Here is a 26,627-nt window from a genome sequence, read left to right as displayed (position 1 = left end):
CCAACTTCAAACTAACCGAAGCCATCCCTACCACCGCATGCGATGTTGCCAGATTTGCAGTTGAAATTTTTATAAGAACTAGTCATTTGAGGCTCCGGTATCGTCGGATCAACATTGACTCGGCTAGTGTAGCGTGTATATTACATATACCACGGATCTAAATATGACGTTCCCGTGTAATAAATTTGACCGTTATTGGATCAACTTGTATAGGATATTTTGACGGCAAGTATCTCGAAAACAGGTTGATGTAGATCCAGCATTGCCAGGTACATTTTCAATTGGGATCAAAGTATACCCATTATCTTGACCGGGATACAAATGTACACAAAAAATAGGCGGAGCAACATTTGCATCAAATTCGCACTGGATCAACAATTACACATATGAGTTGAATATATATATATATATATATATATATATATATATATATGAGAGTCCACCTGTGTAGGTACCACCGCAATGTCTATTTCTGCCGCCAAGTTGCCACTTGGTACTTATAAGTTGCTATACTGCTGTGTTGCGGTTTAAAGGACTTTGTAGTCAGTGTAACTACTGGACATAATAAGACATAACATCTCATGTCTCAGGATGGCGAGAGCAGTGGAATACCAAACAATACTTTGTAATTCAAGGTATTGGATGGTCTTTCTACTGTTTATGGGCGGTCTTATCGTTTATCATCGGGCGAACGGCAAGCTCGTCTCATCATTCAAAGAAATAAAAATAAATATGGATAGTCAACGTGTTTTATGATTAAACATTTCATTACTAACCTCTATCTCTGTACCAACTGTTGTAGCTTCACTTATATTGACTATGTAAGGTCTGTTGTGAAAGATCGGTGGATTGTCGTTCACATCCTTAACTGGAATCACTCGGCGCAATGAGACTGTGTTCGGCTCTGTATTTGAAATGCCTTCATCTGAAATAAAAAGGATTATAAATTGTAGTTTAGTAAATATAATATACATACTCGCCTATTCAGGAAGTAATAGCAGCTATTCGATCATCACTGGTAATTTATAAGCCATATCAACACTACGAATCCACAATAGCTATAATATGTACATATGATTGCATCCATATATTATACTAGGTTTTGCTTACGTAAAATACTTTTTCCGGGATCAATATTTTCCTGGAAAAAGGTAACCAATAGCCCACAGGAGTAATTTAGCTTCCTATCAGAAAAAAAAATCTAAATCGGTTTAGGAGTTCCTGAGATTAGCGTATTCAAACAAGCATACCCCTCAGTTTTATTTAATAGTATACATAATATAGAGTTTATTTTTCAATAGTGCAACTGTAGAGTTACATACTATTTTATTTTCCCAACTAGCCTATTTATTTCCATATTTCTTTGCTAGACAATTTATTTTTTCCTCACCTGTTATACTAATGATCACTTCTAAAGATTCTTGTTCCTCACGATCCAAAGACTTGGCGAGAGTAACAACACCAGTAAGTGGGTCCACAGAAAAATACTGGCCAGATATTGAGTATCGTAGTGGACCGTTTTCTGGATCAATTCCTGTAAATACGTTTAAAGGCAATCTTTAATATTCATTTGATATTAGTATTCATTTGATTTAATTTATTGGAGGTTTGCATGCAAATATCAACCCATTTTTAGCAACATAATATGCAATTTATCATAATGCAGATTTTTCTCAATTATTCCTAATGGATGGCACTTTCTCGTCGATAGTAAGTTTTACGTGGATAGTAAATAATATAATACTGCAAATAGTAACAATTACAAATTTTATTCCTTAACAAATGTAAGCAAAAAACTAGAAATTGCCTTCTAAACAACAATTATAATGACACTGAGCAAATATTACACAATTGATAACATAATATATACACACACAGGCACACATACATAGACGAATACACATAATTTAACATATAAATAAATTTAATGAACCTACGTATACTGTCGTAAAGTAAACATATATGTTTATTTTAAAATTATATTCTCTATTTACATAACGGATATTATTGTTATTTATACTTTTGCAAATAAATGTATTATTTAACTATATTTTTCCATTTAAGGTGGAAGACGCTGAAGCCGGACTCAGTTATTACCAGTACAGCCGTCAACGACATATTCTAAATAAATAATGATTTTGTGTATTTTTTATAGAATAAATATGTATTTATGAGTTAAATTTTTATTTGATTTAATAAAAAAAAATATATAGTAATTTAAAACTTCGTCACAATGACAAAATAAAATGAATATGAAAATTAAATTACCTTTTAAATGGTAAACAGGTGTCCCAACAGGTGTGTTTTCGGGTAAACTAAACTGGGACATGTCCCCCACTTGGGGGACAAAGTGCGGCGCCCTGTTTATAACTTGTGCGTAGCTCGTACATGCTTGAAGTAAAGTCACTAGTAGGAGTATTATGAGAGGGTTCGCGTCGTCTAACACTGTCGCAACTTTACGACGCACCAGCACTATTTCTGCCATCTGAAACAAAACATACATCTTTATACGTCAGACTACCAGTCCTGGATTTGTAATTAGGCCGTATATGCCGTGGCCTATGGGCGACAGTCTCTTAGGGGCGGCAGATATCAGAGAACGCTCACTTGATTTAATTAATCATCCGTTTATTTAACTTTAGTGCCATCCATAATAAAACATATGGAAAATTATTAAGTGTTTTAGAAACATCCATACATACATAAACCTAGCTACATGGGGCGGCGGAAATAAAGTGGCCTACACTACACTCATAATAAATATAAATCCTGCACTGCAGACTACTATAATAAAACGGAACAACTTTTAGCGGATGTAAGTACGTATAAAATAGTCAAAACAGACCCGACTACCAAAGTATTAAAGGTTAAAAATCATTATACATCTTGATGTTGTAGTATTTTTGAGATCAAGTTCCAAGATTATTGTAATTATTACATAATATTATAAAACAAAGTCCCCGCCCCGTCTGCTTATTGCCACACTATAAACTCAAAAAGTACCCAATGTATTTCGATGAAACTTGATATAAATATTGTTTGAGACCCCGGGAAGGACGTAGGTTACTTTCTATCCCGGGAAAATATATAGCGGGACTTTTATCCCGGAAAACTTACAGGCGTGCGACGCCGCAAGCAAAAGCTATTATAATAAAAAAAAAATATTAGAATCGTGCCCTATAAAACTGTAGACCAGTCTATAAAATCGTCGTGAAATACTAGTTTAAAAATATGCGATCAGTAAGACTATTGGAAATATCTATATAGAGACTAGCTTTTGCTCGCGGCTTCGCCCGCGTGAAGGTGTTTTCCAGGATAAAATTCCACTGTTTGATAAAAGTCTTACTACATATTTTCCCGGTACTTATAGGTTCAAACTAATTTTATCCCCAATCTATAATTTCAGTTCAATCAGTCGAAAATCTAAGAACATTTATACAAACTTTCATCCCCTATTTTATCCCCTTAAGGGTAGAATTTATCAAAATCCTTTCTTAGGGGATGCCTACGTCATAGTAGCTTTATGCATGTAAAAGTCTTAGCCCGATCCGTCCAATGGTTTGGGCTGTTCCTTGATATATCACTGTCAGTCACCTTTGAGTTATATATTATATTAACAACTGAAGTTAGCTAAAATTGAGTTTCTCGAAGCCGACCACTATTTATGTACTATGTATTTTGAGACTATGCAATTTTGTCGCGTTCGCGATTCACTTTCACTTTTGTTGAGTTTCAGAACGCGATATTAGATCCTCCAACGCGCACGCAAATTTGAACTTTATGCATCGGTAATAAATTACAAATTAACTCTCCATTTTATTTAGAAAACGTTTGTATGGGAAATAGAAAAATGCTGTTTTGAGGATTTTCCCGGCAATTATTCGAATTTTTCTCACCTTTTAAATCTTCCCTAGACCTCCACGAATAATTCAAGACCAAGATAAGATAAATACGTTCAGCCGTTCTCGAGTTTTAGCGAGACTAACGAACAGCAATTCATTTTTATATATATAGATTTAGTGGGTATATACTTAAAGGTTGGCAATACACCCAAAATTCATTTAACAGCTGGTATATTTTCAACATGAATAATTCTAAGAAATTGTATTTTATGGAAGACGGGCTCAATGGACTTGTTTCCAGAGCCGTAATAAATAAATAAAAAAAAAATAAAAAAATCATTTAACAGCGTCGGTAATCAAAGACAGTAAGTAATAGAGTTGGGTAGGACATGACATAAAAAAGAGTTTGTAAGAGTAGCCTCTTTTTAGCATTGAGCCGGTACAACGTCCTACTTCAAATGAGGCGAGGCGTAGTGAGGCTCGGCGCTTCAATGCGTATCTTACAGTATTTTGTAATGATAACCCTCAAAATATTTCCCTCTCGCTCGCGACTCGAAACGCAGTAATGTAATGTCCATTGTAAAATAACGTCCTACTGTTATTTGTAGCATGCGGTTCTCTACCTCACTGTCCTCGTCCTACAGTTTACCAGAGATGGAGAATAAGTAACGCGACTGCTGCGTCATAAAATTTGAAGTAGTACAATATATAATTTTGAGCCACTCTTACATTTTGACGTCATGTCCCGGACAAATGTACCGCCTCTTGTATGTCCTACTCAACATTAGTAAGTAATGATATTATAAAGCACTAGCTTCCGCCCGCAGCTTCGCCCGCGTGGATTTCGGGTTTCATAAATGGAGAAGGTGCTCAATTTGTCGGGATGTTTTTTTAATTTATGGTGGTATGCAGGTGGTCCGATTGTCTGGTCAGGGTCTGATGATGGGATCCTGGTGAAATCGAAGGAACTTTTAACCATTAAGGTTGCACACGAAATGACGGAAGCTTAAAAAATGGAGTAACTTCTCCCGTTTTCCCAACATTTTCCATCACTGCTATGCTCCTATTAATTGTAGCGTGATGAAAAGTATACTATAACCAGCTCAGGAGTATGAAAAATAATTGTACCAAGTTAAGTTAAAATCCGTCGAGTAGTTTTTGTTTCTATAACGGTTATACAGACAGACAGACAAAAATTTTACTAATTGCATTTTTGGCATCAGTATCGATCCCTAATCACCCCCAGTTATTTTGGAAATATATTTCATGTACAGAATTGACCTCTCTACAGATTTATTATAAGTATAGATATGCAAAAGTAGCTCAAAAATTGTCCATAACGAAAACATGCATTTTAAAGTAAAACAAAAGAAATAATATCGTGAAGCCAACCAAATAACTAATGATATATTAAATTTTGTGACTGTTCAATTTAGTCGGGTCCGCGATATCACTTTTGTTGAGTTTCAGAACGCGACATTACATTATTATATTCTGTGCTCCAACGCACACTGCTTTGATGTTAGGAACACACCTACATTGCTTAGACAACAGTGAACTTTATACAATAGCAATAAAGCTCAAATTGACTCTACGTATTAGTTAGAAAATGTTTGTATGGGAAATAGAAAAATGCTGTTTTGAGGATTTTCCCGGCAATTATTCGAATTTTTCTCACCTTTTAAACCTTCCCTAGACCTCCACGAATAATTCAAGACCAAGGTAAGATAAATCCGTTCAGCCGTTCTCGAGTTTTAGCGAGACTAACGAACAGCAATTCATTTTTATATATATAGATTAAAAAGTAGTGAACACAACTATCAACAATTATGCCTTGCTAAATCTATTTCCCTTGCGAAAGATTAAGACTAGTGATGTACAGTCAGCCATAAAAGTAACGGAACATAATGATTTTAATGATTTATTTCTTTATTTTATCTATAACACATCATACATATTATCATGGAAAGGCGAACTTAATGCCATAGGCATTCTGTACCAGTCAACCTAGGGTGATGTAGAGATAAAAACATAGTATGTGTACGACAATGATATTGAATACATAATTTTAAACTCGGATGTTTCTAAAATATATTCCAAGTAAAAAACAGTTTGGTAATATCACTTATCATAATTTATTATGCATTTAAATTAAAAAAAAAAACGTCGATACATATCAAAGATGATTTTTAAATGTAAAAGATTTTTTTTTATTAGTGGTGTAAGAAACATCACTAAACCTACAGCCCATATCTAAACTCGCTCAGCAGTCTAGTTGCCCAACAGACCAGTGTGGCAAGTGTTGGGGCCTAAGCGAACAATCCCTTACGTCACTGCGAATTGTTTTGTAAATTATGTTGCAGGCGACAAAGCGTGACGTTTTTGACAGGAGCGCTAAACGTCATAATGATAGTTGTGACATATGTTTGTATAAATTGCATTGTATGCCTATTACGTGAATTTGGTATCGATTGTACGTGGATATAGTAGATATTTTTATTCAATTTTATTTGTTTTAATCAATATGAATTTTATTATCTGAATTATTATTTTTGCAACTGTTAGCTTAAAGTTCAAAAATAATATAGTTACACTTATACTATTTTCGTTTTAGTTTATATCTACTGCAATCCGTACACCTGACTTTAGTATGATTTCAACATTGACAGTGTGTGGTTGTATACGGATTGTCGCTCATAATATAAGAGCTCGAGTCTGAGTGTAAACCTGGATGTGAATGAAAAATATTAGTCAAATAAGTAAAATTATTTGTTGTTTAAGTAAATAAATACGTTATAAGAGTGACGTTTTGGTTGCTATTTAAACAGTTGCCATAGTAAACTATGTGTTCAAAATTTTAACTACTTAATACTTAATAACTAATTTTTAACACTTACCATATAAATATGGTAATTTGAGTCTATAAAATATACGTCAATGTCTCAGCTGTTTTTGCGTTTACTTCTAACAAACATCCAAACTTTTTCAATAATTTTCATATTTACAATAGTTACATTAATAGGAATTAATGTAACTTTTGAAATTAATATAAATTTTATACGCATAGTTCTGGCAGTTTGATATAAAGGTTACGTTAAAATTTATTAAATAAATCAACAACGCTAATAAAGTAATACAATACATCGACAGTCAAGTGTCTATACAAAGTATACAAGAAATCCAATGCTCTAGTAACACGTAGCGGTTTGCTGATGAGTCAAATTACATTATTAAAAGCAAAAACGTAAGTAGCACACAGCTCCTTGAAAGAGCTCATTCGCGTCGACAATTTGTAATTTCAAGAGAACGCTTTTATGTTTTAATGTCCATAAAAAAGACAAAAATGTTACTTTTATGTTTAATATTAGTACTAGATCAATTATAAAACTTTAAAAAGGAATAGATGTGTAATAAAGTCGTATTGGAGCTTAATATTAGTGCAATTAATATGAGACAAGGCTCAAAGATTTTTGTTTTAAACGTGTTTGGTATTGTGTTTAAACGTATCTGCCGCAGTAAATATGATTTCTGCGCCATTTTTGTTACCCTAGGTATATTTTCTTTAAAGACAAAACTAATTAATAGAACCGAATGGAAATTTAGAACCACTTGGGCAGATAATTTAAAAAAATGAGCATTTGAACATAAAAAATAGAAGAGAAGAAAGACAGATTTATATAACAAGATAACATTGTACAGGCGGCAACAAAACTAGCTGAATAAATTCGAAATTTTAAAGCGGTTCTATAAATTAACATCAATCGAAATAATTTTTGCTTTATCTATACTTATAATAAATCTGTAGAGAGGTCAATTCTGTACATGAAATATATTTCCAAAATAACTATCAGGGGGTGATTAGGGATCGACACTGATACCAAAAATGCAATTAGTAAAATTTTTGTCTGTCTGTCTGTATAACCGTTATAGAAACAAAAACTACTCGACGGATTTTAACGAAACTTGGTACAATTATTTTTCATACTCCTGAGCTGGTTATAGTATACTTTTCATCACGCTACAATTAATAGGAGCAGAGCAGTGAAGGGAAATGTTGGGAAAACGGGAGAAGTTACTCCATTTTTTAAGCTTCCGTCGTGTGTGCAACCTTAATGGTTAAAGCTACACAGAAATCATGTATGACGGAAATTTTCTCCTTAAAATTATATAAAAAATACCCCACGACAGCATAGCATTTTTGAAGTCCGAAATCCACGCGGGCGAAGCTGCGGGCGGAAGATAGTCTAAAATAAAGTTAACTATTTGCAGTTTATTTTATTGGATGAAAAAACGATTGTTGACCCGTACACAAAGTTTAAAGGCGATTTGATATTTTGAATAAATTCAGCTATTACTGTGGCTGACAGTACAAAAAAGCGAAAAATATGTAATATAATGAAATATGACATAACAATACATATTGTGCCAACAACAACAACTGGCATTCAGCTCCTATTTAAAATAAAATAAAAAAATATATATCTTAAAATGATGATGTGAGTCGTGTGGTGTCAGACTGTCATTTGTTTCGATTAAGATATTGCTGATTGCTGAGCAAGCGCTGCGTTTGAGGTCACGGAGCAACTCATTCGTGACTTACGCCGCGTTCACACTTATCTGATAATCATTTGTATGATAAAAAGTTCTTTATTGCGGAATATGATAATTTTTTAACGATTTATTAGTAGCCTCTCCAATATTTAATTTGAAGTTGAACTAGAATAATATCTGACTAGGCTTGTAAATCGGCTTATTCTATATCTTAAGCTAAGGATTAAAATGCTCTGAAAACGGGTAATAGATGGCATTAAATTGATGGCATTCAACTTCATTTATATCCTTCATTCTATAGTAAAAATAGTTAGTTCAATACAATATCAAAAAAGTTTTAATTCTTATTATTATGAATTAAAAAGTCCGTTGAAGATGTTTGGATGTTTATTAGAAGTAAACACAGAAAGCACTGAACTTATTTGCATGTAATTTGGCAGAAGAATGGACAATATCTTGATTTAACAAAATACAATAAAGGCTAACTTTATCACAGAAAAGCATGCAGTGGAACTTTAAAGAACTTCGTAGCCGTAGTCGTTGGTAAGACCTAGTGTTTTAATAAATTTTAACGAATTCAGTTATTTTAACGTTCGTGTTAATATTCAACATACGAGTCGGTCAACTACACGAGTACCGAATTACTTCGACATTCTGGCATATCATTGACATACTCCAGTTCAAGGTTATTTAACAAATACGGCCGACGTTTCTCTGTACGTACGATTCGAAAGGTACTTCGGAGAAGAATATAGAGGTGACATATAATTATCGATTCTAAACAAACTATAATAATAATATAATATCAGCCCTGTATTATATACTGTCCTACTGATGGGCACGGGCCTCCTCTACTACTGAGAGAGATTAGGCCTTAGTCCACCACGCTGGCCTAATGCAGATTGGTAGTCTTCACACACTTTCAAAATTCTTAGAAAATTTCTCAAGTATGCACGTTTCCTCACGATGTTTTCCTTCACCGTTTAAGCAAGTGATCATTCACAAAGAATACACACATGCTTTTAAAAAAAGTCAGAGGTGTGTGCCCTTGGGTTTTCCAACTGCAACATAGGTCTTAGCAGTCCGTTCCACTCCCTACTAGGTTATCGCTGCTTATTATTCTAGACTAATTATGAAGTGAACATTACGTTTCAAGGATTGATTCCGAGGACAAACCTCGCTGGTGCAGTTTTAGGGCTTTCGTATGCGAGAGTCTGTCTGAGTTGGTTCCACAGCAATGTCAATTTTAACGCTAAGCAGCAGTGTGTGCGCACACTGTTGTGTTTCAGTTTAAAGGACATTGTACCCAGCGTAACAACTGGGCATTGCAAGGCATAATAATATAAGGTTTGTTTATTATATTGTGTGTATACTTTATATGTTTTATATAGATAATATTAACATCATATTATTATTAAAAAATCTGTAAAGTAAAGCGCCTCTATTTTTTTTTGTTTTCTTAATTTAATCTGTGGAAACATGTTATTAGTGTGTTGATTTCTGAACTATTAATATTAATTCCGAAAGACAAGTTTTTGGGTTAAAAATAAATATGTTAAATACTCTAAGAATTAACTTTCGGAGTGGTGTTGCTACAGTGTATTTAAAAAATATTGCTATAAAAAATAATGGTTTATGAAAAAAAAAACGGACATCTTACATGACTTGTAATACAATAATATAAATATTTAATAATACCAGTCTTGGGATTTATACTGTACTTAGCTTGGAAATGAGCTCTACTACTGACATGGTTTTTTAGGCTTCAAATAATCATGCCGGCCTAGTACAAGTCGTCTGCCGTCGACGCCTTACATAATTTCGAAAAGTCAAAGATGCCTTGGGTTTTGAACCAGTGGACCTTCGTCTGCGCATTAATTTGTGATTATAAATTATAATTAATGACAATTAATATTCATAGCTATAGGTGTTATGTGATTATTTAATTTACGTTATATTTTACATAAAAATTTAGCCCACACTTTTCATAGAGATTACTTTGATTTCTTTATTAAATAAGTCATATGGGTAAAAGAGAGGGGGTTATTGATAATTTACGAAAAAAAAATAATAAACTTTCTAGACAGGCGATAGAAATGGACAAAGTTATACAAGTTGGGTTAGCGGACGTTTACGAAAGGCCTATAATGCAGTAAAAAGTTACACAATTGCACACGATACCAACTTTCATTCATTTTGATGATCGGAAATACGTAATAGTACTCATGCAAATAACGACTGTGATATACAACAAACCTATTGTACAACTTTTACTGATTTTGTTGAAACTAAATTCTACCTATAGTTCCAATGCGTAGAATCTAAATTCGTAAAAAACAAAATTCGACGAAAATATTATTATACACCACAAACTCCCAAACATAAGATTTCATAAAAAGAATTGTTTCTAAAAATCTGGTTCAATTAATTTGATTACAGTACAGACTGATAAATGACACAAGTAACAATATTCTAGGTTAAGTGTTATTTGGCAATAAACAACAGAACAACAATAGCCTGTAGTGTTCATAATCTCATTCATACATCATGCCCCCGGTAACCTCCAAGTAATTGAACTGTAGACAATGGACCATGGGAAACAGTGATAATTGGTACCACTAACTGGCTTTTGAATTCTTAAAGTTGCCAGCTTGATTGCCGTTTATCATTTTATGCATCTTTTGATGTTACCACATTGTTTCTTTCCGAATAGTTCATAATAATGTAGAGCTTATAGTTTTATACAAGTTCTACAAGTCGTTATCTTTCTATTACAAGGTTCTAAACTTATTGCATTAATTGTATTATTTATTTCAGACGAATTTATGGACTTTTTCAGTAAATATTTCGAATAATCCCGAAACATAAACAAATGGAGAAACATAAATTATTGTCTTTTAAATTTTTTACTAACCTACAAAGTGTTTTATATTTTTTTCAATATAAATGGTAAAAACTTTGCCGGCTGTAGGAGTTTTTTTATATCCGCCCGGATAGCGAATATTGCACACAAGGTGTTAAAACCCGCCATAGTGGCCCACGTAAGTGTGTCGCGTTCCGGGATCAGCCTGTGTATATCCGATTCCAACAGGCCGGCATAATTGTGTCGACTGCCGAGGGGCAATCATCTCTGGTCGACCGACTTTCTGTTGGACGCCATTCCACGTAACATCAGATGCAATGGGATCACCTTGCCGTGAACATATTAAAAAATGAAAATTACCAGAACCTTGGGTAATAGCTGGATAATGACGAGCCAGCAAAGTGTTGTGCAACATTTGTACTAGAAATACTGCAAACCCTTTGAAACTTCTAGAATAAAAGTAAAATTAGAAACCGTCATATAAAACTAATTTAATTTCAACTTGTAATATTCATTCTCGTATTTATAAAAAGCGGCGATAGCCTAGTTGGGTGTGGAACGGACTGCCGAGACGAATGTCTGCAGGTTCAAATCCCCAAGGGCGCACACCTCTGACTTTTCTAAAAAATCATGTGTGTATTCTTTGTGAATTTATCGTTCGCTTTAACGGTGAAGGAAAACATCGTGAGGAAACCTGCACATCTGAGAAGTTCTCTATAGGAATTTCGAAGGTGTGTGAAGTCTACCAATCCGCACTAGGCCAGCGTGGTGGACTAAGGCCTAATCCCTCTCAGTAGTAGAGGAGGCCCGTGCTCAGCAGTGGCAAGTATATAATACAGGGCTGATATTATTATTGTAATATTCACGTACACGTAACATAGAGCTATTGAACTTGAATAATGGTAACTAATTTATGAATTAAGGTTACTACATAGGCTACATCTTAAGACTAGCTGGTTATTATTACGAACGACAATGCAACAATAAGAGTTATTAGCTAGCGTTCTGTGATCGTAGATCGCTATTCAACTCAAATATATTTTCCATAATGTATACTAATATATAAAGCTGAAGAGTTTGTTTGTTTGAATAAGCTAATCTCAGAAACTACTAAACCGATTATGATATTTTTTTCACTTGTAACAAGCTACATTACTCCTGAGTGCTATAGCGCTCACAAAAGTAAAAACACAAAAGTAGCCTATAGGATACTTTTATCCCGGGTATATCCCGTTACACTTTTTCCTGTAGTTAACGTCGCAGGCAAAAGCTAGTCCTATTTTATTTACAAATTTTAACTATACAAGCAATCAGTGTAGACTTATAAGTAATGCTAATTCTTAACCTAATTAAACAAACAAACATAACGACAACTATTAATAGTACGTAGTATTACGTTAACAACGCGACACGCGTGAGAAGGTAGGTAGAGCTCCATCCTAAGAATGGCTGGACATTTGAGACGAAGGGTCTTATGTCATGCATAACGGCGCGGTTTGGGAAAGGCTTGACCAACGGTGGCCTAGTTTTGTATTCTCGAAACCGCGAGTGAATAATGCTTTTAGTATACATATAATGATTGGTTTTGTGTCGGAATCATGTCATTTTTTTTACAGTGTGTCACCATTCTCAAAATAGATTTCATTAATGTTAAATTTTAAATAATTAGCAGTATTTTTTATGTTACTCGTATATCAATATACCAGAATTGAGCAAACTGCTTAATTAACCCGTTAATAACAATGAATATTTTATTTTTATAACTGCAGTGCTGAGGTTTCGGGTTCGATGCCCGGGTTGGGCGAAGTGATATTGGTTTTTTTACTTAGTATCAGTTCGGAGTCTGGTATTTGTGCCCGATATCGTGATAAACCTGCCCCCCTCACATCATGGGACGGGATACACAGGGCGGAAAGTGGGTGCTTCAATTACGCCTCTGGTTACCCATTCGGGGTTAAAAGCGTTAGTGTGTGTATGTATCTTTCAATGTCTGTAAAGTATATTCTGTCTGTACAGTTATTTTACCGATTTCAACTTAACTAAATTAAATTCTAAAAACTGTATAATAAAGGATATTTTACATCATTATCCAGTTTGTCTTATCTACTCTACACACACATACGGTATTCACCACGTTGTTAACAGTATGCAATGTACTACACCGTTGAACGCAATTAGTCATGTTTCGTGTACACTGCACAGCCGAATATACAAAAACGTGAAAGTGAAGATCAATTGAACAAGTATTCGGTTGATTTTACTCTATTCATTGTGACTATTTACGATTCGTTTGTGTTGACTTTCCGCTCCATTTTATAACAATCTATTTATGTAATGTTCAATCTAGTGACAATTGCTGTTTGGCAACAGCCGCTTATTCAATTTTTTTTTTATTCTCATTTCAAATTTGAACATGGGATTTGAAGTTGGGCATTTATATAGGATCTGTTAGATACAATGTATATTTTTCATATTTTTCTATTGTGATTGATTGATTCCTTGCTAACCGAATTTCGGCCACGGCAGCCAACCTCGACTAAGGAGATCAGCCAAATACGCAGGAGATATTGTAGTGCACAAGTGTGTTCGCAATATACATGTGCACTTTCTGTTCCGTCATTCTCATAGTCTGGTGAGACGGCAATCCGACATGACCGGAGAGATCATGGCACAGGACCAATGGTTTTACGTGCTTTCCGAGGCACGGGGGTATCACACCGCCAACTTCCTGACTTCGAGCTGCCACTGAGTAATTTTATTTTTTTTCTTTCTTTTATACTTTACGCGTAAAGTAGTTAAAATATGTTGACCGGCAATATCTCTATTGACAATCGACATAATTTGTCTAAAAGCTTTTATTCCTGCTAAACCGATCTGTAATCATATAATATAACCATTTCTTCAATGGCGCAGAGACAAGATAGTCTTATCTAGGCCAAACACAGTCCAATGACCAGGAAACCACACTGTAGTACTCGGTAGCTGTGTGACGTGAATGAAATCCTTGGTGCATCATACAATACATGTATCACGTTGTATGAATACAAATACGTAGATTCCGTGTTAGATGCACGATGCATAACATTATGTTTGATGGTATAAATATCTCTAAAACTAACTGCAGGGTTCAATAAAACCAACGTTGAGTTATTTGGAATGTTTTTAAGTATACGAAATATGGTAGAGTTGATTAAGCTTGAGGAATATTATATTATGGTTACAATTACGTTTTTTTGCTTGTGAAACGTATATTTATATAAAATCGTAACAATATGGACAAAATTATTGTACTTATATACGTTTACACTTTGTTGATAGAATAATAAATGTAGTAATAAAAATTGTGTATTTACACCCAAATAACACTTCAATAATGAATTAAAAATAAATCATTTTAAAAAACAAAAACACAATAGCTGAGACAGAGTAGTTTTAAAATGATAACATACCTGTCGAATGCAATTATATAATCGAATTCAAAAACAAAATTATTACTTTTAACAGCTCATTCACGAAATAAGAAGTTAATTTTATGGGGTCTTTCGATCGGAATGATGACAAAGTTTTTTTTTAATTTAACTAGCAGACGTTATTATGTACTCTGACTCTACCAAAGACTACACTGGGCCCTTATTCTGTATGATAGTGTAAACGCGTAACGCGGCCGTGTCATGTTATCTTCGAGAAATGTGCGTGGAATAGTATTCTGTAAGCCAAATTTCTATAGTCCTAAACATGATGTGTTGTGTTACGTGCTTGTTACGCACTGTTAAAATAACGTGCGGGATAGAGAATAAGGCCCCTGATATAGTCGTATATTACGTGACAGATATTGTCATAAACTTTAAAAACATATCAAATGACGTCAGATTCTTGTCACGTGGTATTTTAAAGGTACGCTTGCCTCCTTACCAAGATATATCAATAAATATAAAGGGCCTTAATAATAAAATATTTAAATCACAAGCACTTTGTCTCTACGTTTCCAATTATTCGACGTAAGAAAAAAATACAGTAATCACCTAAACTATTGGTGCTAAAAGGATAAGTGTCCTGTCGCTAGTTTTTTTTCTCATGTCAAATAGTTTTGTTCGAGATAAAGCTTGCCTAAAGAACTTGGTACTGCGAAAGGATATTGACCTATCAGCTGATGAGATATTTTATTTACAGACGTCAGTGAAGGTTTGCTGAGGAATGACGACATTCACGCTATACATTGATATCTAATATACACTACTACATAGTAGAAGGTAAATCATTTTTAACCGACTTCCAAAAATAAGGTATTCAAAACGACCTGTATTTTTTATATTTGTTCACAAAGAATTCAGTAATTTATGGACCGATTTAGAGAAATATTTATTGTCGGATATATTTTTAGCTTGGTTTTATAAAAATATTGTTAAAGTTAATTCGGTAGTTTTTTTTTAAATCCAAATACATAGAATAAGTAGGTCGGCAAAGTGAGCGAATGTACGAATTTCGCTTTACTGACAATTTTCATTGATATTTTTGTTATTAGTTATTTTAAAGTAAGTACAAGTCAAATGAATACCTAGATGCTATGAGGCTAGTTACTGATGAGATTACCACCTCCTCTTTGAGAGATACAGAATATTATATAGCTACCTTTAACCCGCGAGATATTACGGACAGTTGACAGCAAGGACCCTCTGAGCAATCATCGCAAAGTATCAATTGAGCAACGTGCTCTACATTTCATATAATTTTTGCTTTAATTAAGATGTAAATATATTGAAATGTTAAATAGATTAAATATCGCAATGCTAATATTTAGCATTGTATTGCAGCATTCTTTTATAAATAAACATTTGTATATTGCCTTTATGTATTGAGAAATAATTATTTATTAATTTCGCCCGTCGATATTGTACAGAATATTACTTAACTGATTGGTAGCAACCGGATAACCTTACATTTAACACGTTTGTCTTTGTCTACAGAAAACTTGTTATAATTATTCACTGTGCTTGCGGCTTTACCCGCAAATTCATAAAATCACTAAATACTTGCATTTCAAATGGATTAAGTTAGTTACTTCCTACGTATAATCAAATATATTTATCAATTATTAAAACAAATTAATTATAACTTATAAGTTGTTCGAAATATTTTTTATCATTTTGCAAGTTTTATATGACAGTAACATCTTAGTATAGTAAAGTTTAAGTAATACAATTATTTATATTATTAGTTACACATTTCGATAGAGATACAAAACATTATCAACTCTTTTATTGTTTAAACAACTATCTATTAAAATAAACTAGCTAACATAAAATAACAATGATAATATGTATTTATATGACTTCTGCAGCAAATATGCATGTGTCAAAAAATTGCGAAACGTTGACCTTGGTGACTAAATGCCGGACACGAGCAAAGAAAGTTATCTCCAGCCTTCTAACTGTCAATTACTAACGGAATATTACCTTAAAATTTCCCTTTTAGGTCACAATTCAATTCACAACACGAACCACTACACAGCACATATTTATATATATTTACAGTTATTAACACTAAAACACAGTCACCATTCGCCACAAAGTTTAGTTTGATATTAAAGTACTGTCAAAAACTTGCACTGCAAGTCCCGTGTGCCGGATTTGTATTATATATCCTTCCTTTACGGGCAAATGTAAGTTATGCTTGCGTAAGAACGAGACAGATGTATAAACTCAAGTACGACCTAAAACCTGTGCAGATAGAACCTTTTTGCGCGGGTAAAAGTAACGGGTTTTTTTTTCTTGAGATGCGTGAGATGAGATGGCATGTGTAAGGTCATTGGTGTTAGAGCGAGTTAGCAATATAAGGTCACGTTGCAAAGTTTGTATGCAAAGTATAGACTGAAAGCAAAAAATAGATTATATATAAAAGTACATAAGCTTTTACAGTCGGAATATCGTTGTAGTTAGTTTTATGAATGAACATAATATTATTATTATATAGATATATTTTTGCAATATTCTAGTCGCGATAAAATGAAATGGGACAATCGTGTTATTTTTATTATAGAAGCAACAAAGCGTTTCAATTACGTTGAGGGTTTATTTTACGTTGAGGGTTTATTTTCATGCAGAATTAAAAAACAATTTTATTATTATTTTAACAGCAACAACCTATGTGTTCGACTTCTGGAGCTCGTATAAAGTATTTGGAATAGGGATGATTAAATTTTGTGGCGGATTGAAAATAGTTATAAGACCATATTTTTGTTATTTTTAGTGACTAAAGGGTGAGATGTGGCATAAAGGGCGAGTGAATGATCAACTTGCTGTAGATATAACTCGTTTTCCTGCGGTAATTATATTGACCTAAAAAATAATTCATAATAATCTATCTGGAATAACATACAATTATATAAACATTGTTTAGACATTTACTCATGAACAGTCATTTTAAAGTAATAAGTTTTTTTTGTATCTTTGAGAAACAAATTATTTCTTAACATTTATAATAATTATCAATTAAAGACGAATTAAATTGTACCTAAGTATTTAGCTAAAAAGAAACGAGCGACATATATTTAATACCTTAAACACCGGCTATGTGCACATTATGTCTAAATAAGGTATATTTGCGTGTGTAAAGATTTGTCTGGTCCGGAATCTTTGTTTACGTACGTTTGCAATCATGATAACGGATCTTCTTAAACGTGTTTTGGTTTCGGAGCACGGAAGATACTACATACATTTTCTTGGGCATTTCATAAATTTCGGTACAGCGCCATCTACTGGCAACAGTGTATACAATTTACGAATACTTATTACTTACGAGTTCCTTTGAAATTGAAGCTTTTCTAGATGTATAATTTATTTGTCTATCAATTTGTAGATGGCTTTTATGAAACTGTCGTTCGGAATCTTTATTTATATTTGCAATAATACTTGCGTCTCGTACACAACTAGGCAGAACCTTCTCTTAGAAGCTTTAAGATATTGAAGTTAATTATGATGTTTTGCTTAGCTAGTGCCTCGTTGTATACTCATAAATTATTTAGATCTGAAACTTCCTACTCAAATACTGGTCTAATGCGATTTAATAAAAATCTTCCGAAATCTAGAAGAGTGATCTTAGAATGTTTAAGTTCAGCTTTAAAAACAAGATAATAACATAGCTACATAATACATTCAGTACAGAATATTGTGGCCCATGGTCTTGCCATTTTACAATCCATTTTAGATTAAAAAATCGAAAGTATCAGGTACCGTTTCAAGCTTACTATATTTCGTATAAACTTCCATTGAAATACCCTAAGACTGCTACAAGAACTATTGTTTTATTATCTTTATTATAATATATTTTATTTCTATATTTCAACGCCAATATTATCTAGCGTAGGGTATAAGTAACATAAAAAAAAAACTTTCAAAATTAAATCATAATAACATTTATTTATGGAGATACTATTTTATAAATAAAGATTTTTATTTACATTAGGTGTCCCTTATTAAAAATAGGACAGATTAAATTAAGAAAGTCGGTGGGACACACACAAGGATTTTAAGAGATAAATTATTCGTCATCTCCGGATTTTACTGTGTTATTCCTTTTAATTTCCACGTACATTGGAACATATGTTGGTTTACGAAAACCACTTATGACTAATTCAAGTCTCCTTTTTCTACTACTCTCTGGAGTGATATTTAAAGCTCTTAAATTTTGACTGATGGTTCTATAATGACCGTTTATTTGGGGAACGTATGTCTGAACTGTTGTTGTATCTTCAAATTCTTCAGTTGTTTCAATTGTTGCTTCCATCGTGGTTGTTTTGGTAACTTCATTCTTGGAAGTTACAATATGCGTGTTTGCATTATCTTCGTCATTGTCTTCTCTGAAATTTCTTCTATTTGCAATTGCATCTCTGTTTCGTAACTTGATGTATTCTTGAGGTATTTTAGCATCTTCGTGGTTGAATTTTAATATGTCCGATGGACTTGTGAATGAATTTACTTCAGGAATAACTGTTGTTTCGAAGAAAGGCAACATTGTTGTCACTTTTGGTAACGGAGGAGTTGTTGTTCTGTCTTGTATTGGTATGATACCAGAACTGCCGACATGAAAATCTTCAACTTGTGATGTAGATAGAACAAGAGGAGTTTCAGTTGAATAAGGCTGGGTAGGCTCTATTAATATAGGTTTAAACGGTTCCGTTGTTGTATCATCTGGAACTTGTTTAGTATTTGCCTCTGTTTTAATATCTGGAGAATATACTTTTACATGTACAATCATATTCGTTCCTGCTGCTTCTTGATCATTTTTATCAATATCCAAGGATACCGTATTATTCTTCATAAATGTTTTAGTATTATTTTGGTACAATATTCGAGATTTTCTACGTATAAATGTACGCCGTATAGGTACTGTTGGTTTTCTTTTAAAATGTGCCGTAGGTCGGGATGTGGTAAAGTATATTTTATTTAAATTTACTTGCGATTTATTTAAATTCACTCTACTTTTAACACCTACATCGGTAGCAGATTTTAGAGGGAATAAATTTAACATAACACTAAATGATTTTGTTGTTGATGGTAGTTCAGTAGTGTGAACCACATTAGAGGCACTATTAGTTTTTTCTTCACAGTTATGACCAAAACAATTGTTACTATTACTCATAGTTTTAAAGTAAGGTGGTATTGTAGAAATTTCGGGAATTGGTGTAGGAACTGGCGAAAATCTGAGAAAACCATCAGCCAATAGATTAACTTCACCAGGATTTTCAGGCTTGAAAAGGAATAGTGGATCTGACTGGTGGTTGGAGTGAGATATTTCTGATTTAACAGTGCTTTGTAAAACTAGATCTACTTTCGTTTTCGGCCCATTTCCTTCACTTACATTTATCATTGGCTCCACATACATTCCAGTAAATGCTATATGGGTACTAGGCGTTTTAGTATGCATATCTCCAACTTTTGCGTTGATAGTTTTCTCCAGGTACTTAATAATTTGCCTTATATTTTGTAACCTTTGTGCGTTACGATATTTCTCAACCCACGTTCTAGAACCGTACCTTTTACTAAACGGCAAAGGCGTTGGACTTCGATATTCAAAGAAAAACGGTCTTGGACTAGTCCGTCTAACGTCATTAGTTCTATAGTTTTTTGGTGGTGTTGTTAAATTATGAATATGGTTGTTATGTTTACTAGCGGGTATTACTTCGAGTGTCGGATCGAGGTAGCTATTTTCTTGCATAGCGTTAACGAGTAGCGGCATTCGTTCGTAATAATCTTGGTCGAAACCGAAGTAGCTTCGGTCAAGTCGGTCTGCTATGGGTTGATCATAGATATTTCCCTCCTTGGCATTGTTATCAACTCTCCTATTTTGTACTAAACTCCATTCTACTGCAATCCCGTATTCATAGATAAGTAGAATTACCTGAAACACATTATTTCGTTATTAGCCTTTATATGTATGTATATGTTTTACTATTAATTATTAAAAGAGACGAGATATCTACAATACGGGAAATATAATTATTGCTCTACATATTAAATATATAAATAAAACTAAATAATATATATAAAAAACTTTGTGTTGAATTGCATTTTCAATTTAATTATTTTTAAAAGTAAGATATATGTATTTCAAGGTGTGAACTAAACATATAAAAAATAAAATAAATAAATGATGATCATTAAAAATTAAAATACAAAACGCAATAAAAATATTTATCTAAATTTATTTGTTACTTTGTGAGGGCATACATGAATTATACATTTTTTGTATTAAAAGGAATTAGTTATTTTATGTGCTAATAGTTTCAAAAGATTGCTAATCTGTGATGAGATACTAAATATTAGGGAAGTCATAAAGGTTATTGTTCACATTAAAATCATAATCGTGAGTATCATCTTGCTTCCAATCGTTTCTTTGTATTTCCAAATAACCAGATCTAGATTGAGGCAACATTGAACCTGGTGTCGTCGCTACGTTTTCTTTACTTTCCACAACTTCCATAATTTCCTCGTGCTTTGGAATATCTGTCGGAGTAGGGGTTGTATCCGTCTGATTAATTGTCGGGCCTTCTGAGAATTTTGAAGTTTGTTTCAATTTGTATTCTTCAAAAAAATCGTCATCCTGCACCTTCTCATCATATCCAAATTGATTTTCACCATGAATGATAGCATATGATTTATAAACTTCAGTAGACTTTTCAATTTTTGGTGTTTTTGTTTTTTCCTTTCGCAATTTTATATTTGGCTTACTGTTTATTAGTTTTTGTAAAAACATACTTCCTATTTTGTTTTCGAACGAAAATTCATTATTTCTGTATTTTTGAACTGGAAGCGAAGGAACAGTGATATCGCTAAATGCTTTTATAATATTGTTTGTTACAACTTCATTTACCTTATTCTTTAATTTCTTTGCATTATTATTATGGGAAATTATTTCACTTTTAATTAACTTTAAATTATGCATATCCAAGGCGTCATACTTAGTAGCAATCTTTTGAGTAGTGATAAAATAATCGTCGTATTCTTCGTTGCTAAGAATAGATTTATTCATTATTTTATTTGTAGCTATGGTAGGTTTGGAAAGTTCAAAATCATTTTGAAATTGTTGATACATTAAATTTCTGGATTTGTCATTAACAGAAGTCATAGGCTTTGTGGTATGAGATTTAATACTTTTAGGTTCAGTTGCTTCTAAGAAGTTTTTTACTGTAGTTGGTTTTTCGTAATTATCTATTCGATTTTCTGTTGAATCCATTTTATGATTTTTATTTTTATTTAAATTATTATTAAGAGGTAAACTTACTCTTTTGCTTTGCATATAATGTTTTATTAAACCTCCTTTCACTTTATTTTGGTTTGATAAATAGGCCTTCTCTGAAGTGGCCTTAATTTTTCTATGAAAGTAGGATTTGTAATTGCATTAATTGGCTTTAAGGTGGTGAATCTTGTTGTTGCAACTTTTTTATTCATTTTCGGAGAGAATTTAATTATCTTTGTTGGATTCCCTTTGTTACATAACGTTGACAAAGACATTTTTGAATAAGGTATCAATTGATTCAAATTACTCATTAACTTGGTTATTAATTCACCCAATTTTATGGGGCATTTACAGTTTTTAGTTTCAACCACTGGAGGTGTTTTTACATTTTTTTGCATATTGGGGACGGGATGTTTTTCTTTTAATTTGTATCGTTTACTTATAATTGACGCAGTGCTGGGCTCAAAAGGTTTTTTGGTTTGTGACTCTCTTTTCATCATGGGTAGATTAGATCCAGGGCCAACTTTATCGTTTATCATCTTTTCAAAATAATTCAAAATCCGTTTGTAATCTCTTATCTTTCTTATTTTAGTCATATACTCTAAATTTCTTGTTGGTTGATAATACACTATCGGTGATGATTTAAATTCAATGGCATAGACTCTCGACGTAGGAGACTTAAACCAATTCCTAGGGTCAGAGAAAATATTTTTTTCATATTGTTGTTCTGTAGTATCACTTGGTTCGTAAATTGGGTTTGCACTCGTATAATCTTCTATGACCTTCTCGAAAAATATGTTTTGTTTCAATGCTTTTATAAGTATCGGCAGCAGTTTAATTGTAGATTGGTCCAAATTAAGTTTGGTTTTGGAGTATTTGGCATCAAACGGAATGGTGTCTGCTGAATCATTGATAAAACCAAGCCAATTGGGTTTCGTGTAGCTTCTATTCTTGTTACTTCCAGATATAATGCTGTATTCGTAGACGAGAAGAACGCTCTGTAAAAAAAATATAGCATTTAAATACAACATATTAAGATTTTAAAGTGGGAAAAATATCTTATCTATGTTATTTTTATTGCAATTTTCATGTTAAAGCGATCAAAATATATACTTTTATTTTCTTTGTAAATATGTCATTATAATATTATTAAGTGATGCATATAAAGAAGACAGTTATAGTTTAGTAATAGTGCTATGTATTAATAAACAACGAAATAGATTCTAACTATTACCTATAAACAAAATATATTGCATCAGTAATTACTTACCTTCCATATTTTAAGCTTTGACAGTAAATGAGAAAGGAAGTTACACAATCTAAACAAATAACTACTATGTTAATTCTGTGGTAATAGCATTTTCAAATCAGACACAAAGAGTTCTACACGCAACATTTCAATAGTAGGCATGTCGAAAATTATAATACTCGAAATTTTCAAAAGTCACGCCACTGATTTCTTTAACAAAATTGCAAGTACTTACATTTCATAATTGAAATGTGTTAGAAATAAACTTTTTAGTTTTTCTTTTGAATTTCAAACGTCGCAATTATTTTTATGTTGCAAATGTGAAATAAGAAATGAGCTACATATTGCTGCCAATTTTATCACACACACACGCCTATTCTTCCCGATGGGGTAGGCAAAGGCGCAACCAATGCACCCACTTTCGTGCATTCCCGTGTGTATTCCGTCCCATGTGATAGGGGGCGAACCTATCGCCATATCATTCAAGAACCGGCCTGATGCTGAGTAGAGTAATCCAATATCATTTCACCCGACCCAGGATCGAACCCGAGACCTCAGCACTGCAGTCGACTGACGCTACCGAGACAGTAACCAATTTTATCACTATGTAAAGTGAGCCATTTAAACAATGTGTTGCCAATGTGAAAATTGCGTAAAGTACGCTATAAAATATAGCTTCCTTATTACGTTTGAATAGGCTATCGGGGTTGCCAAACAGTTAAGTACTCTATCTATGTGTAAAAGTTTGCAATACACATAACATTCTTTCTAAGTTAACAAGTAGCTGGCTTGTTCGATAAGGTTATGAAATATATACAAAATGAACAGTTTAAAAACAGAGGAAGTTATTTAGAGAAATGTTTGGATTTTTTATGAAACCAACAATTCCTTAGAGATTACAATTATTTTATTTATTTATTTATTTCACTTTGTACACATGGTATACAGGCGGATTTAATGCCATGGGCATTCTCTCCCAGTCAACCTTGGGGTGGTGTAGAGAGGATTATTATTATTATTATCTTCCTATAATTTATTTTTATTCTAGTATGTAAACTGTCTTTACTTTAGGTGAAGTAAAATGAAGTGAAACGTAAGAAAAATTTCGTCCAGCAATAATTTAAATGTTCTCAGTGTCTCACTGAACCCAAAGGTCGTCATCACGCGGCGTTTACGAGCGCTAATAGCAGCTTTCTCGTGTTATCACGGCACCATGCGTATGCGCATCCACCATGACGCACCACGCGACGCGGTGTGGATGAAATCTTACACACCTTTCCGTAATTTGATGTAATCTAAACTTCCGTGACTTTGACTGACATAAAGCCTACAGCAATGTAAAGATTATAAATTCGAAAGAAATTAAATTTACAACTGGTTATTTATACCAGTTTTTTTAAAGGAAATAAAGAAAACTGTAACCGTATCCGTGGATTTTTAATACATTTTGCACTGCATTCTATAGAAAACATAATATATGCTGTCCAACTAGATCAAGAAAATTGAAACTATCCTTTTGAAGCATATTCTATATATAATATATTCTACTTATTAGAATAAGATAATGATTTTCTACTGAGCTCATACTCATACACATTGTATAAATACGCTAACAAGAAATAATTGTCGATTTAAATAATAAACAGATTGTAATTGTTCAAAACCCAAATATGGCGTGATAGTAATAAAATAATTACAAAAATGTCTACAACTACAAAAGAAATAATTACATTTTAGTTTTTTGATTCTATGTATTCTAGAATTAAGCTATGTTTTGAAATGCGTCGATTTATCAATAATGATTGTTTGTTCGTTGTTTAATAAACAATGCCTATCTAACTGACAGTATTTATCATCGTAGTTGAATTAATGTTGCTGCTATTTGAATAAAATTTGCCGATTCAGAAGTAATTGGTGGTACAATTTTGAATTTATTAAGAATAAATCCAATTCTAAAATTGATGTGAACAAATTATAGAAGTTATTTCTTTCTACTTATACTCGCGAAGATTTGTAATTATCACAGGACTACATTTTGTGTTTATTCTCTACTGAAGTAACTTGTCTGTAAATCTTTCTAAAATAAATAAATAAATACTTGGTGCTAATTACAGTGCAATCATTTTATAAGCTGACGTGTAGAGCAATCTAGTAACAAAAATTTAAAAATCCTGAAAATAATTAATATATGAAAATATTTTACTTTTAACCTATCAATTGTACTCAGGCTCACAAATCCTTTATCACACAAAAACACATACAACAACTAAACAATTACCAAAAATATTGATTTTCCCAAAAAGTATGTTTAATATCTATTACTAAATACGAAAAACACAAAAAGCTCCCATTAACCTTAATAAAATGTAAACAAATATTTTATTAACCTACCACTACAACGGTAACAGTAATAGCTGTGGAGACAGCAGCGCACGCGCACCCCTGTCGGATCTGTCGCTTCCTGGACAGTCTCAGGAACTCTTCAGTCCTAGCGTCGATGGTTCTGTAGAGGCCGAACTGCGTGATCCCCGAGGACCCGTCACTGGACATGTTTCACATTGCTAGCGCACCACAGACTGAGTTGACGAGCGTCGCTTGTGCAGGCGCATGAAACTGTAGTGGATTCTTGTGACTGTTTCCTTTGAGTGGTGGTATGCGTGTTGGTAAGTTATCGATGGTAATTCAAAATAAAAAAATTGTGGCAATCAAGAATGGAGTAATTTATTTTCATTTATTTATACATCGTAATATATTTAGTATATATTAATATACCATATACATAATGTTAAATCGTTTGAAATAATGACTTTATAGTACTGAAGTCAAGTGTTGGTGATGTTCTCATCATTTCTTATTTCCAGCACAGCCATAGTCTCTTCAGATTTAAGTGGCACTTCAAAACGACTATATAGTTTAACACACCATCGCACAAATAGGACATTGCAAAATGTGATATTAAAAAGCTTTTTTAAATATTTTGTAAGGTTACTATAATCGGTGAAGTTAATAAATGAAATGATCATACGACGTAGGTCTTATACCTCCTACTGCATACTAATATAACTAATGTGAAACTTTTTGGTTATAAGAAGTAAATTCAGAAAGTATTGAATGGATTAGAATGTTTGTTACTCCGATCATGTTTTGAACATTACACCAGCATTCAAATAAAACTATTTTGTGGATTTTATCGCGGTATACATATCATAATTTTTCTCTCTATGTTTCGAAGACTGTAGGTTCGTAGTCACGGGGTAGACTGAGATACATCGGTATACCAACCAAAGTCCGTAGTGGCCTTCCTCGGCACGTACGAAACGTTCCCTGGATAAACATATATAAGTATAAATTTGGGTAACATCAACAGTGATGTTCTGAACTTTACGCT

The 26,627-nt window shown here is 33.0% G+C and overlaps 2 protein-coding genes across 2 annotated transcripts in view; both read right to left on the bottom strand.

Annotated features, from left to right (window-relative positions):
* LOC115453960 (cadherin-23) overlaps positions 1–16,854 on the bottom strand; it is a 39,786-nt gene extending 22,932 nt beyond the window's left edge. The window contains exons 1-4 of the mRNA XM_037443447.1: positions 16,710–16,854; positions 2,269–2,485; positions 1,391–1,534; positions 777–925 (exon numbers count right to left, since the gene is read on the bottom strand). Coding sequence (XP_037299344.1) covers positions 777–925; positions 1,391–1,534; positions 2,269–2,485 — 510 coding nt within the window. The 5' untranslated portion in view covers positions 16,710–16,854. The remainder of the gene's footprint in view (positions 1–776; positions 926–1,390; positions 1,535–2,268; positions 2,486–16,709) is intronic.
* Positions 16,855–18,792: 1,938 nt separating this feature from the next.
* Positions 18,793–25,841, bottom strand: LOC115454947. The gene is made up of 2 exons (XM_037443101.1): positions 25,631–25,841; positions 18,793–20,652 (listed from the first exon to the last, which is right to left on the bottom strand). The coding sequence occupies exons 1-2, from the start codon at positions 25,787–25,789 to the stop codon at positions 18,793–18,795; spliced, it is 2,019 nt and encodes a 672-aa protein (XP_037298998.1). The 5' UTR covers positions 25,790–25,841.
* Between the last annotated feature and the right edge of the window lie 786 nt (positions 25,842–26,627).

The sequence above is a fragment of the Manduca sexta genome, chromosome 26 (genome assembly GCF_014839805.1).
Source record: "Manduca sexta isolate Smith_Timp_Sample1 chromosome 26, JHU_Msex_v1.0, whole genome shotgun sequence".
Lineage (NCBI taxonomy): Eukaryota > Metazoa > Arthropoda > Insecta > Lepidoptera > Sphingidae > Manduca > Manduca sexta.
This window is presented reverse-complemented; position numbering and strand designations above follow the sequence as displayed.

What these genes read in the sequence shown, in the direction of transcription:
- LOC115454947 (XM_037443101.1), bottom strand. Translation starts at nt 25,789, where the DNA reads ATGTCCAGTGACGGGTCCTCGGGGATCACGCAGTTCGGCCTCTACAGA. An exon ending in TTACTGTTACCGTTGTAGTG is followed by an intron (nt 20,653 to 25,630) that starts GTAGGTTAATAA and finishes AATGTGTTTCAG; the next exon opens with GTAATTCTACTTATCTATGA.